We start from the raw sequence: 14,343 nt of genomic DNA on the forward strand, positions 1-14,343 counted from the left end.
GCGACTCTCCCCACTTGCTTCCTCAGCCGTCGCGGACTGAGTCTTCACCAACACGCTCCAAGATCCTCCCCCTATGACACAGGGGCTGGGTCCCACGCGTCATGCAAGCTGGCCCAGGACAGAAGGAGCCAAACCGCCGCGCGCGGAGCGCACAACTGCCCAGCGGTTACAAGCACTCCTCCACTTTCGCCCAGACCAGCGGGTGAAAGGGCGGACCGCCATGCAGGCGGCATGCAACCGTACCTAGGGGCGCACCCTTTCGACTCCGACGCGTCCAGCGTGGGGGCCGAGGCCCACACGTCATGTAACCGGCGGCCGGTTACTACGTGCGGGAAACTGCACCGCCACTTGCGCCAATACCGCGCCTTCTCGACTGCGGAACCAGTGCCGCGACTCGAGGCGACCCTGCGCATGACCCAACAGTGCCAACCGAGCACATCGATCATGGGTCAGTCAGCCGCGGGAGAAGGAGCGACGGTCAATATGGCCAAAAGTGGGCCGGCAGTAATGGCGGTGGCAGGCAGGCGGAAGCAGCGGTCAAGTTGTTTGCAGGCTCACGTCCCCTCCTAGGACAGCGAGAGAGCCCTCACCCACGGAGTGAAGACGACGCGCCCGTGTTCCGTTCCTCGAACGGCTCGCGCACGCACAACGGCTGCCCCGCGAACCACACGTCTCGTCGCATTAACTCTGCGGCAGGGCAGGCGGCACCTTTGGCAGGCGGCACCTTTGGCAGGCGAAGCAGGCGACGCTTCACCTCCGCCATAATGACCGCGTAAAAAAAGGTGCGCCACGTCGTTCGATTTCGTATCCTTTTCCTCTTCCTCTTTCTCTCTCTTGCTACAGGGACCGGGAAAGGGGATACTCCGAAAGGGATCCTTCTCCACGAAGGAAGCGGGCCCCGAGCCCCCCTACTGATCAGAGGTTCGAAGGCTGGCCCCTCGGAAGGGTTCGACAGCCGCCTCAGAGCACTCGGGCTCTACGCCCACCACTGGTCAGAGGTTCGAAGGCTGGCCCCTCGGATGGGTTTGACAGCCGCCTCAAGCCACTCGGGCTCCGCGTCCACTACTGATCAGGGGTTCATAGGCTGGCCCCCGAAGGGTTCGACAGCCGCCTCAGAGCACGCAGAGCGAGGGATGACTCTGGGTACGTCCGATACATGGCCGAGGCTCGGGCTACGCTCCTGAGGTACCCTAGGACATTTCCGAGACCAGCAGGAGCGATTCTGTAACGGAATCCCATCAGAGGGAGACATCGAGCCCTCGGACCCTATCAAACGGGACCGGGTCCGGCAAATCACCTGCAGGTACTTTTGGAGCGCGCCTCTGGGCCACTAGCCGACCCTTATCGAACGGGGCACGGGCGTCCACTCGGATCACCCGCTAGCAACTCACTGGAGACACCATGTTCGGCGCCCTCCGAGGGCAACATGGCGCTTTCCCCCCCTCCTCCTTGCGGAAAGGCGACGCAGGGGCGTATGAAAAAAGCCGAGTTTGTCCTTGACCGTCCTCTCGCTCTGTGCGGAGGCTCGGGGGCTGCTCTCGCAAACCCGGCTCCGGCCAAACCGTTGACAGCGTCAACATACCAGCCCGAGAACTTGGAACCTGACTATGCACCCAGGCTATGGCCAGTTTGCATGAGGGAACAACCAGACCGGCCGAAGCATCACGAAACGCGCTAAGACCTCGAAGGAGTCAAACCACTCCTCCGAGGCCTCGGGGGCTACACCCGGCGGGTGCGCTCGCGCGCACCCACCGGAACGAAACGCAACCGAGAAAGGCCTGTCCCCTTGCAAAAAAGTGCGACAAAAGCCTCCAAGCGAGTATCAACACTCCCTTCGAGGCTCGAGGGCTACTGTCGGGGACCATAATTAGGGGTACCTCCAAGACTCCTAATCTCAGCTGGTAACCCCCATCAGCACAAAGCTGCAAAGGCCTGATGGGCACGGTTAAGGTCAAGGCTCAGTCCACTCAAGGGACACGATCTCGCCTCGCCCGAGCCCAGCCTCGGGCAAAGGCAGCCGACCCCGGAGGATTCACGTCTCGCCCGAGGGCCCCCTCAAGCGACGGACACACCTTCGGCTCGCCTGAGGCCCAGTCTTCACGGAGAAGCAACCTTGGCCAGATCGCCACGCCAACCGACCGTATCGCAGGAGCATTTAATGCAAGGATCGACTGACACCTTATCCTGATGCGCGCTCCTCAGTCGACAGAGCCGAAGTGACCGCAGTCACTTCGCCTCTCCACTGACCGACCTGACAGGAAAACAGCGTTGCCTGCCCCGCTCCGACTGTTGTGCCACTCGACAGAGTGAGGCTGACAGCAGCTAAGTCTAGCCTCGGGCGCCATGGGAAGCTCCGCCTCGCCCGACCCAGGGCTCGGACTCAGCCTCGACCCCGGAAGACGGACTCCGCCTCGCCCGACCCCAGGGCTCGGACTCAGCCTCGGCCTTAGAAGACGGACTCCGCCTCGCCCGACCCAGGGCTCGGACTCAGCCTCGACCTCGGAAGACGGACTCCGCCTCGCCCGACCCCAGGGCTCGGACTCAGCCTCGGCCTCGGAAGACGGACTCCACCTCGCCCGACCCTAGGGCTCGGACTCAGCCTCGACATCGGAAGACGAACTCCGCCTTGACCGACCCCAGGGCCCAGACTCGACCTCGACCTCGGAGGAGCCTCCGCCTCGCCCAACCTCGGGCTCGGACCCGCCACGTCATAGGGAAGGCCATCATTACCCTACCCCTAGCTAGCTCAGGCTACGGGGAACAAGACTGGCGTCCCATCTGGCTCGCCCCGGTAAAGAAGTAATGATGGCACCCCGTGTGCTCCATGACGACGGCGGCTCTCAACCCCTTACGAAAGCAAGGAGACGTCAGCAAGGATCCGACAGCCCCGACAGTTGTACTTCCACAAGGCTCAAGCACTCCTCCGACGGCCACGACATCACATGAACAGGGTGCCAAAACCTCTCCGGCTGCCACGACGGCATGTACTTAGGGCTCTAGCTCCTCTCTGCTAGACACGTTAGCACACTGCTATACCCCCCATTGTACACCTGGGCCCTCTCCTTACGCCTATAAAAGGAAGGTCCAGGGCTCTCGTACGAGAAGGTTGGCCGCGCGGGAGAACGGGCCGACGCACAGGGCTCCCTCTCTCTCTCTCTCTCTCTCACGCGGACGCTTGTAACCCCCCTACTACAAGCGCACCCGACCTGGGCGCAGGACAGCACGAAGGCCGCGGGTTTCCCTTTTGCTGTTTCTCACCCCCTTTTGTGCTCCGTCTCGCACCGACCCATCTGGACTGGGACACGCGGCGACAATTTACTCGTCGGTCCAGGGACCCTCCGGGGTCGAAACGCCGACAATATTATTAAGATTAATTGTCACTCTTGCAATCTCAATTGCAATCACTAATAAGAGAGCCTTTTAGTTACAAAACTTATCAAAAACATATCTACGAAACAAAATGAGAGATGCTTTTATGTGAAGCTACTTGAACTTGATCATCTATATTGATATAGAATTGATAGCTATGACCAACTCTCATAATATAGTCGAAGCTTTTAATTTGTCTGATCATCGTAGAAGCAAATTATTTTGGCCTCTGTTGGAGTTAATTAATATACATTTATATGGTGCAAGTCTTTTTTATTAATTTATTATAAATTAGTATACACATGTGTATATATCATACCATATTTTTTGATCTTATAATATTTGATGAATCTCCTCGCTGGAGGCTGGTTGGTTTGCTCTCGGGGCTTCTTGTGTAGGCAATATCCTTTAGGGCCCGTTTGTTTCGTTGGAATTGAATTCCATTTTAATAATTATAATTTAGACAAAACTAATTAAGTTTATATATTTATATATGTAATATATTTGCATATTGCCCTAAATCATATGAGAGAGATAGTTATATACTACATTTATGTTATAGAGGCGCAAGTAGAAGAATGTGCTATAAGTTGTACATCGGAAAAATAACATGTAAATCTATAAAATCAATTTCCATCTCTCACCTCATGAATTTGAGGTAAGCTTATATGATAACTTTGGAAAGTGGTAGAATGTTATATTCTAAAAAATAGCCTATTCCATTAGTAAGATTCCAATTCCTCGAAATAAAAGGAAACAGACGGAGCCTTAGCAAATTTTCTCAATATCCCGAGCAGTCGAGGCCTATACTTGTAGGACAAGACAAACTTGTTTCGGAAATAAATTTATAGAGATGAAACAGCCTAGAAGAAGCAGGTGTCGAAAAATTCGTCTAGACGAGGAACTTAACTTGACAATCTAGCTTAGCTTCCTATGCTTCTTCTACCTGTGCTATTTAGCTATCAATTTGTACATTTTTTAATCTAATTAAGATTACAAGTTGATGTCTGTGTTTCCCTTTTTGCAAAAACCAGTACAGTCTAATATTGAAGAATTGTGATATACTAGTACTAATCTTTTGGCAGGACCAGGCTATGCTAACGGAGGGTGGGTGGATCGCCGTTGACCGTTCAATCCGAGAAGCAGTGGGTCATAACCTAATCCAGTGCTCTTCCACGTGTAAAGAGCGGGCAGAGCATGCACGCCCGCACCAAATCCAATGTGCGAAACTACATGTAATGGTATATTTTTAGATGATAGGATTAAGCGAGCCGCTGAGCTAGATCGCTCGATTGCTGTGACACCGATGAGCCAACGAACTGCAATGGTGACATCGTTTGATTGCGACGGTTCGTATGGGGAAAAAAAATGGGACCATCAGGGCGTTCAGCTTCCTGCTGACAATTGTATTTGTGAGTTTGGAGCTGCAGTTTAAAGGAACGCAACACAATCCTTTCGAGTGGATCGACGACCCAGGACTGAGGGAAGTATGGGAGCGATTGCATTAGAGCAAGATTGATGATATAACTTATAGTGGATTTTATGACGTTGTTATGTTATATATACCTATCTAAAAGTCTAATTATATAATAGTATATACAATCTCATTTGATATGTGATGTCTTAAGCGGTTTCTAGGTGTTTATTGAAAAAATACAGTCTATCACTACAAAGGACTCTCTATACACATATTGTATCTTAATTGCATTTATGATCTGAGGGGTCGGGGTTGTATCATTAAGTCTTGTAGTCGTCTCTTGCACTTGAAAACCCGATCCCATGGACTAAGGGTTATACATGCCCTAATCCCTCTTATGATGTAGGTTGTATATTTAATACTTGGTCTACCTTTTGGTATCACGAAGTGTCTTGGACTCCGAGAAAAATCCTCTTTCAGTGAGCAGTCTGTATTCATTATTTTTCCATTTCTCTTTCTTTTACGTTACCGTAAACCTAATATGACATCTCTTGCAGCACATGATCACCTTAGTATACTATCAGAAGCGGATCCAGTCATCTGAGATTGAGTATTTAAAAAATTAAAAAATTAAAGAAATTAATGTTCTAACGCTATTTTATGTAATACATTATTAATAAATTATTATAAATCACTAAAACCTTGGGTATCAATGAATACCCATGAAACTCCCACCGCTGGGCCCGCCTCTGCATACTATCACCATCAAGGATTGTGATTGATTAGGGCAGCACCGTATGGCAGTAAATAGATTCATAGGTCTCAATCATTGTAACACCTACAAGTCTTGCAGCACTTTACGTGGCTGAGATAAATCGAATAAATATACGTGGCAGTGGGCTCCTGTGAGCCCTGTGTCGTTTGCTGCCTTCTGTTAGCTACCTATTTATTTATTTATTTTTATGGTAGTGCTTACAGTATTCCTTATCAATAAAACTCTTTTGTATGCGTCTGTTTATAAACTTGTTGCAGACACAAACAAGTGCGAAATTGTTTCCACACCATCAATCGTACGGACATTTTTTCTAGTACGGCGTGTTCATGAACTTGGTCTTGGTCTTTCCCCTCGGCGAGCCAAGTGGGACGATCTGTAGGATATACAGAGAGAACAAGATGACAGACAGAGGGATCACCCAGGGAGAATAGAGGTATTGTTATTATCGTGTCACCGAATTATTTAAACAGCGGGGCACCACCGAATCATGATGTGGTCGCAGCTGGAATCCCTGAGCTGAGCTGAGCTGTCCTGCCTTTTTCTGGTTGCTGGCTCACGCTGCCCACTACCCTACCCACTACGGGCTACATAAACAAGGACACATTTTATTTGCTTCGTTATATGTACTTCCTTCTATACCAACGAGAGGCAACGACGGTTCTGCGATCTGCACTCACTCTGACGATTTGTTTCAACAACCAAGTGGATTTTGTGTTGCTGACTGTTTGAGTATTTTTAATCTAGATTATAAGTTATTTTTTTTCAAATACATAAAAATCAATTTTAAAATTATAATATAGTTTTTCATTCATTCATTTTTTTAAAAAAATTGGTATATCGAAGTTTCATATATCAGTCACTAAGACTATTTAGGCTTTCTTTGGAATGTAGAAATTATAGAGAAATCATACATGAATTTCACATGAACCAGTTTATTTTCATATGAAAAACATAGGAAACGGTAAAAAAAAATTCCCGCATCTTTTTTCTCGCATTCTAAAGAGGGCCCTAGTGTTGAACACAATATAGATAAGTTGTATTCTAATCTAATAAACCTATAATGATATACCTTTATCTATATATGGCATATAAACTTATTTAATATCAATAAAACCCCACTAAATACTGGCCTAATAACACTCGTTCGATTCCATAAATATCACCGTTTTCTTTGTAAACTTTGCTGGTTATAGTATAATTTGATTTAGGATAAACTAACTCCTTGTATATTGGGGACAAACAGAGTGAATATTGTTTTGTTGCAAGAGCCCCAAAAAAGTTCAAATTCTTTCTGGCAACCCAATCCGTCCACATCCTTCTTTTTTAAATAAATAATGGTTGGGGGCTCCATTGCTCCAACATTCTCTTTCTTGCTAAGGTTGCCGCAATTTTTAATTTTCGTCGTCGTGTGTACACTCCTCGGTATCCGCGACATTTCTCTCGCCACTAGTAGTACGGGGCACCAGCGTCCCCCCCGCACTACAGAATATCCGTTTCAACCGCATCCACCGTCCGATCGCCAAATCCGACGGCCACCGTTTTCTCCCGAATTAATGATCGTCCGACATTTCCCCGAACACGATGCGCCCCCCCGGAAAAGAGACGGAATACTGGTATTTATTGATTATCTCCTGCCCAACCCACTCTACCATTTTTCCTCCGTTCCATTCTTCTCTCCTCGCCTCCCCTCCCCTCCTCTCTTGAACCCTCCGCCGCTCCGAGGAAAATCCGATTTGAATTGAAAATCATCCGGAGACAGAGATCTTTTCTTCCTCGAAGCTATCTTCTCTCTCGACTCGATCCATAGCTGCTCGCGTCCCTGTTCCTCGCCGGCTGGCAAGTGGCGGCGACGGGACGAGGTCTTCATCGCCTCCTCGCGAGCGACGATCACCCACTAGGTACGCCTCCCTTTCCTGTCCATTCCTGCTGTGCGGAACCGAGTGCCACCAGCCTATATGCTTTTGGATCTGACCCACTTACTTCCACTTAACTCGATTTTTTGGCGAGAATTCCTATACTGTGCTGTGCTCGTCCCTGATCTGTAGGTAGCTCACTCAGCTTTAATCCGCCTTCGTGGATTGGATGCAAGCTCGTGCTAGCTTGGCGTTGAATTTTCTCGAACCTTGGATTTCGGCTTTGAGATGAGCTGTTTGTTCTTCGCAGTTTGGTCGGTCTGAGGCACATGATGATGGCCAACGCGAAGCTCCACAAGCAGGCCCTGCTGCCGCCGCGGAGCCCCTTCCCGACGGCGGCGCCGTACGCCGACCGCGGCCCAATCGCGCGGCCGCAGGTTGGCGCCACGCACCACCGCCACGGCCACCACCAGCGCACGTCGTCCGAGAGCTTCATCGAGGAGCAGCCGCCGTCGTGGCTCGACGACCTGCTCAACGAGCCAGAGACGCCCGCGGCGCGGCAGAGCGGCCGGGCTGGGCACCGCAGGTCGTCCAGTGACTCGTTTGCGTTGTTTGACGGTGGAGCTGCTGGTGCTGGTGCTTACGCCAATGGTTTCGAGGGGATGGGGAGAGGAGGTGGGCAACCTGCGCCGTGGGGCGGTGTGCAGGAGTACTATGCCAAGCTGGCCCCGATTGGGAGGGCACATGGCCGGCCGTGGGAGCAAGGCATGCCGAATTCGGCGGGCTTCAGGCATGGTGGTGGCCTGCCAATGCCCACAAAAGATAAGGTTGGTGGGCATCATGGGCCACCGAAAGTGTCGAGGGAGCATGACCATGGCATGGACAAGAGAACTGATGATGCTGGCCATGATCAAAAGGTTGGAGCCAAGGAGGGTGTGCCGCCGAAGCATGCACAGTCAGAGGCGGACAACAAGCGTGCTAAACAGTGAGTTTGATTACTGTTGAATGTGGATTTTTGTTTTACACCTGCACAATGCTACTCTATTAGTCTGAAAAGCTCAAGATATTTCACCGTAACCTTAAGCACAAGACCTTTAAGTAGATATTGTTTTATTGCTCACACTAAGAATAGTGCATATATTGTACTTTGATGTTTTTCTTGATCTCGAGAATACACCAATCATTGCTGTGATAAATTCAGAAGCATTTTTGTTCAAGTCTGATCTGTACGGTTGTACAGACCATTCTGTTACTGTGGTCACAGTATAGTGCAAGCTATATATATTCATTTCATATGTGTTGCAACTTACTGAATAAGGTATTGAACAGGCCTATGTCTATGTGCATGTACTGTGAAGTGTGAACCTGTTGTTTGTGCACACTGCACTAGCATGGTCAACATGCAGTATTTTAGAACTGACCTGTGGTAACATGAATGAGAAACAACTTACCCATGCTTTTCAGGTTGCAACTTGAGAAATCCTGGAATCTGATTGTCCTTGTCAGCTATAATGCTTGGAAAAATATGTCAAACCTGATCTACACTGGTTGAAAGTAAAGATATCATAATTTAGAGATGTTCGATTTAAACTTGGAATCATACAATTTAATATTTAATTTAGGACATCATGGCTGAAAGTAAAGATGTCATAGTTTAGAAATATTCAATTTAAACTTGGAATCATAGAATTTAATATTTAATTTAGGAAATCATGCATTTCAATCCGATTTATTGAGATTACAACGATTGTGCCTTTTTTTGTTTTATGCATTAAGGTGTCCTTTCAATTGGTTTCAGGCAATATGCTCAGAGGTCTCGTGTCCGGAAGCTGCAGTATATTGCAGAGCTTGAGAGTAGAGTCCAGGCATTACAGGTGAGCTTACCCCACTGTGATTGGTTTTTATTTCTCTTTTTAGAATTGGTGTTATATGTGACGGAAAGATATTCATGTTCGATTCATGCAGTCAGAAGGGGTAGAAGTGTCTGCTGAAATGGAGTTCCTTAGCCAGCAGAATATCATGCTAGACCTGGAAAACAAAGCCTTGAAGCAAAGAGTGGAGAGTCTAGCACAGGAACAACTTATTAAGCGTTGTAAGTATCATCTCTAATAGTTTATTTATCTTATCTCGAGATGTGCTTTCCACTCAAGTCATTTCTGTAATTTGCATTAGGTTTTCCTGAGATAATAATAATGTGAAAATTTTGTTTGAATCAATGTCTCAAGGAAGCTGTAACTAATATCTCAGGAAAATTACAGAAATGACTTGAGACATTGATTCAAACAAAATTTTCACTTAACTGGATAGTGGCTCTGATTGTCGTAAGTATTATTACTTTTGGTTTATACTCATTCAAAGAACATTTTAACAATGGTTTTTTATTGGCTTTAATCATTTAAGCATCTACTAAGACCATCAATAATTTTAGAAAAATAATGTCTTCTCAATTGAAGCAACAAAAAACCATCAACATGATCTCTCCTACCTTTAAAATGATAGCTTAGCTTTGAATTGTTTTCTGAGTAAGATCTATCATGTATATGCATCTATGGTTGAACTTTCAATAGAGCTGTTCCAAATTTTTTGGGCTTTTAACTAACTTGTCATAAACTCGTTTGACATGTCGGTCTTTGTTTAATTAATTCAGATATCCAAGGAACCTGTAACTAGAAGTTGAAAACCAAACTACCTAGATAAGCCAAACTTGGCTAACCCAGTTTCTAACCTTTGCCAAGATGTGAAAGGGAATTTGTTAGTTATTACTATATTTTGGAAAAGAACGGTGGTATCAATAACATCTGAAATTCTGCAATCTGCATACTAGCCTACACCATCTATCAATGGCCCAATATAATGCAGTAGGTCCCGGAACTACTTAACCGTTTCATATATACATGTTTATTGTTTTGTTAGGCTTCCACTATGTTGCTAGTTAACTACATACTCTCTCCGTCCTAACATAAGTGCACTTCTAGATTTGGTTGGATAGATCAATGACACAAGGGAATTTACTTGTATACCTCTACAAAAGTTGTTCCAACATTTAATGATTGCATCTTGGGAAGAGAGGGAGCCAAAAAAAAGGCTACTTACTGAAGTTAGCCAGTACATAGATGTACACTTATTTTGGGACAAATTTTGAATTAAAAGTGCACTTATTTTGGGACAGGAGTAATCAACATATCGGTGGCCGTATTTCATAAGACCTTCTATGTTGTTGACTTATTATAATCTGCTTAACAACCAAATAGTAAATGGTATCTTAGAAAATTAGTTGTTCTATAAAACAAAAACCTATGGGCTTACATTTATCAAAATTGACTAAGGCCCTCTTTGGTAGGGCTAGGTGAAGCCAGGGAAAGCCATGTTTTTATGGCTTCGGCTTCTAGGAGGAAATTGCTTTAGCTTCACCGTTTTTGGCTTGGTTTTGGATTCATAAGCCGTTCTCGTGTGTGCTGTGTGCACACTTGGCAAGGCTTTTGATTAAGCCAGTGGAGAAGTCCTAACAAAAGCCCTGCCAAAGAGGGCCTCAGTAACTGCTAGTCTCCTACTTCACAAAATATAAGGCCATCTAGGGTTGTCCAAAGTCATTTTTTTCAAACTTTGATCACCAAGCATCAATATCTAAAATTTTATATGAGTTGATAACACAAGATTGGCATTACGGGATTCTTATGAAAAATACTTTCACAACATATTTACTCTTTTCACTTAATATTTTTTTTGTAGTTACTGCCAATCAAAGTTCAACAGACTGTCGATATCCTATACTCCCTCTGTTATAGTATATTAGGCTAAAGCACTTTTTATTATAGTCCCATAATATAAGGCGTGCTCTCTCTTGACGTGCGTACGTCGATGCAGTAGTAATAGTGTTGATAATAAAGAGAATTAAAATATTAAATACATTTATTGGTCTTTGAACCAAAGATGATTATGCCTTATATACTAGGACAGAGGGAGTAGTACTTAAATTTGCGATCCGAGGAAGTATCTAATATTCTAATCAGAAGATAGTCATCTTCTTTTTTGTTAGTTTCCAGTTCATCAGAAGCAACACATTGCTTTGTTGATACTGAACGCCAGCTAAGTTTTTATTATTCTGATTAGAAGAAAAACTTTGAACATTCTTTCTCAATTTTGCAGTTCAACAGGAGATGTTTGAGCGGGAAATTGGTCGTCTCAGAACAATATATCAGCAACAGCAGCAACAACAGGCTCCTGCTCTTGTTCGTAGTAACAGCAGGGACCTTGATGTGCAGTTCGCCAACTTGTCTCTGAAACACAAAGACCCCAACACGGGCCGGGATGCTCTCTCTGGGCCTCTTCGTACTTAGTTCTTTCCATCCTTCCGTTCTTGTGGGTTCTATCAGTGGCCACCACTGTGTCTGTCATCTCCACCAAGAAAGGAGAAGTGCACTTGGATTGTGTGAAAAACACCGGAAAAAGGCTAATAGCTATGGATCTGATGTTTATTATTTCGGGATATGCACCTGGCGGTCATCCTCAGCTCGCGTCCATTGGTGATGCTCGACCAGTCGGCGGTGTTTAGGGTTTTTGTTTTTAGCTAGATGCTTTTCAAGCATCATTGTACCATTTTTCATGCTAGGGTTCTAATCTGTTACTACCCCCGTTTTCCTGAACTGTGTGCTTCAAGCATCTTAGTCATGTTTGGATTAGTTCTGCGTTATCAGTGCCTCAGTGGAATGTGGAGCACTAGGCAGCATCAGGTAAGTTGCTTTGGAGATGTGCCACATCCTTGACAACTGCATGTTCTGCTATTATTTCTTAGTACTCAATAAGCTAGTGCAAATGAGGTATTAGCGATCTTCAGATTTCAGGTTGTTCTTGATGTACTCCTATGAATATATCTCAATTGCTCAACGTTTCCTTTTTATGTTAAAATTTGGCTCCATAATTGTATATTTTGAATCAAGCAGTGCTAAGGTATGGTTGATTTAATTTATTGGCGGCATGTAAATTTAGTATGTACTCCTTAGATGATTAATGATACTGGAGCATCAATATGACCTTTCGAGTATAGACTAAAAAGGGTATAGACTAGTACTGCAAATATATTTGAAGAGTTTGACCGCAAATGTATTCGTTGAAGAGGTTGTTGATATTGGAGCATCAATATGACCATTCCAGTTTGTGCTTAGTCTATATATATACCCTTTTTCAAAAATTTAATTCACCATAATTCAATATTGTTTGTGTCATCATAATAATACTAGGTATATGCCCGTGCGTTGCAACGGTATACAAAATATTCAATAAAATATCAGTGCACAATGAATATATAAATCAAATATCATATATACTATTGACCTCAAAATCTTACAAATTCTTTGGAAACAACCAATACAAAACTAAACTAAATCATGAAACTTAATAAATGGACTAAATACATGAAATGACTAAACCTAAATCTAGTCTCTCTGAAGTTTATACACATGCAATAGGAAGAGTATCTACAAAGAGGCAATCACCAGGCATCTCTACTCTACACCGTCAGAACTCAAAAGATGATAAAGGGTACATCAAAGGAGTGCCCATTAAATCTTGTTTACTGCTATCTATTCACTGTCAAGTATTGAAATATCTGGATCCTCTCAAAGGCTAAATTTTTATTCACCTTCCATCGACTCTGATGCTAGGCACTTCCTTAACTTGATCTTTTGCAAATCCTAATGGTAAGTCAAGGTCAGTGAGAAAAGAGTAGTATTCAAAACAAACATAAAAACAAAATATATTTGATTTTTTAGCAGGTGTCCAAACTTCTGTGGATTTCTCTTCATAAGATACTTGTGCATCCATTCCTGTAGTATGTTCAAATTACGACTATCATGGTTACTAACCTTTTCTGATTTATACTTCAAGCAGGAATACATAAGGATTCACTGGGACATCATAATTCTCTATTAGAAATGACAAATGTTTGCATCTACTATAGTATCCATACACCATCAAACATTCTTCAGGAAAAAAATTATGGTTCAAAGTGGTAGAATAAGCAGACTACAGAGAAATCTTACCAAGCTAAAATAATTCCAGAATCCTCCACAGAATGTGTGGTATACTGGTATCCTTCCTAAAAAAACAAAATCAATATGACACTGATCTATATTATATATGGCACACATCTGAAAGGTATTTCTTACCAAATTGAGTCACAAGCTAATACACGGTGGAAAGACTGTAAAAAATGTGGAAGATCTAAGGGAGCAATAGGATCACATCCTCATGATGATATGCCAACTGAAACAGAAAAATACAACTACAAGTTGAATTGCGTGTTTTCTTTCATACTCTAAACATAAGGACATGTTCTAATTTTGCTACTTGCAATAATAAATGGAAAAGAGCATAAAACACTCCATCATATGAGATGGATGAACACGCTCATGCAGTGTCATGGCAAAATATTGTCTTCAAATCTTTGTAAGCAAAACACACAGATTGAACAGTTACTCACAGGATGTATCAAACATCACGGGTTTCCAGAATTTATAACAGATAGGGTTGATTGGTTATATGTACCTCCACAGATTTATTGCACATCAGAAAATAGACATTTCATAACACGCCTTCCTGGATTCCATCACTATGTTTTTAAAGGGTTTCAAATGCATATCAATAAATCAGAAAATGGACATTTCATAACAGTTACTCATAGGATGAGACATATCATAGGACGACTTTGTTGGAGCAACATATGCAACAGACATCCTGCAACCTCCCTGCAAAATGGTCGTCCAGAAAACAGTTGCAAATTTTCAAAAAGAATATCAAGGTGCAAGAAGATTGAAATGTGCCACATAACTCAAGATTCACATTTCAATGCCAAGAATGTACCTTGGATCAGGAATAGACCGAGTCTGCACTTCCTGTTGAGCTTCATCATTTGGTTGTATTCTCGTTTTTAG

The 14,343-nt window shown here is 44.5% G+C and overlaps 1 protein-coding gene across 1 annotated transcript; it reads left to right on the forward strand.

The window, feature by feature from the left end:
- The first annotated feature begins 7,208 nt into the window (after nucleotides 1–7,208).
- On the forward strand, nucleotides 7,209–12,377 carry LOC100286001 (uncharacterized). The gene is made up of 5 exons (NM_001158889.2): nucleotides 7,209–7,459; nucleotides 7,725–8,399; nucleotides 9,213–9,288; nucleotides 9,380–9,506; nucleotides 11,561–12,377. The coding sequence occupies exons 2-5, from the start codon at nucleotides 7,744–7,746 to the stop codon at nucleotides 11,749–11,751; spliced, it is 1,050 nt and encodes a 349-aa protein (NP_001152361.2). The 5' UTR covers nucleotides 7,209–7,459; nucleotides 7,725–7,743; the 3' UTR covers nucleotides 11,752–12,377.
- Nucleotides 12,378–14,343: the final 1,966 nt, after the last annotated feature.

The sequence above is a fragment of the Zea mays genome, chromosome 4, assembly GCF_902167145.1.
Source record: "Zea mays cultivar B73 chromosome 4, Zm-B73-REFERENCE-NAM-5.0, whole genome shotgun sequence".
Classification (NCBI taxonomy): domain Eukaryota; kingdom Viridiplantae; phylum Streptophyta; class Magnoliopsida; order Poales; family Poaceae; genus Zea; species Zea mays.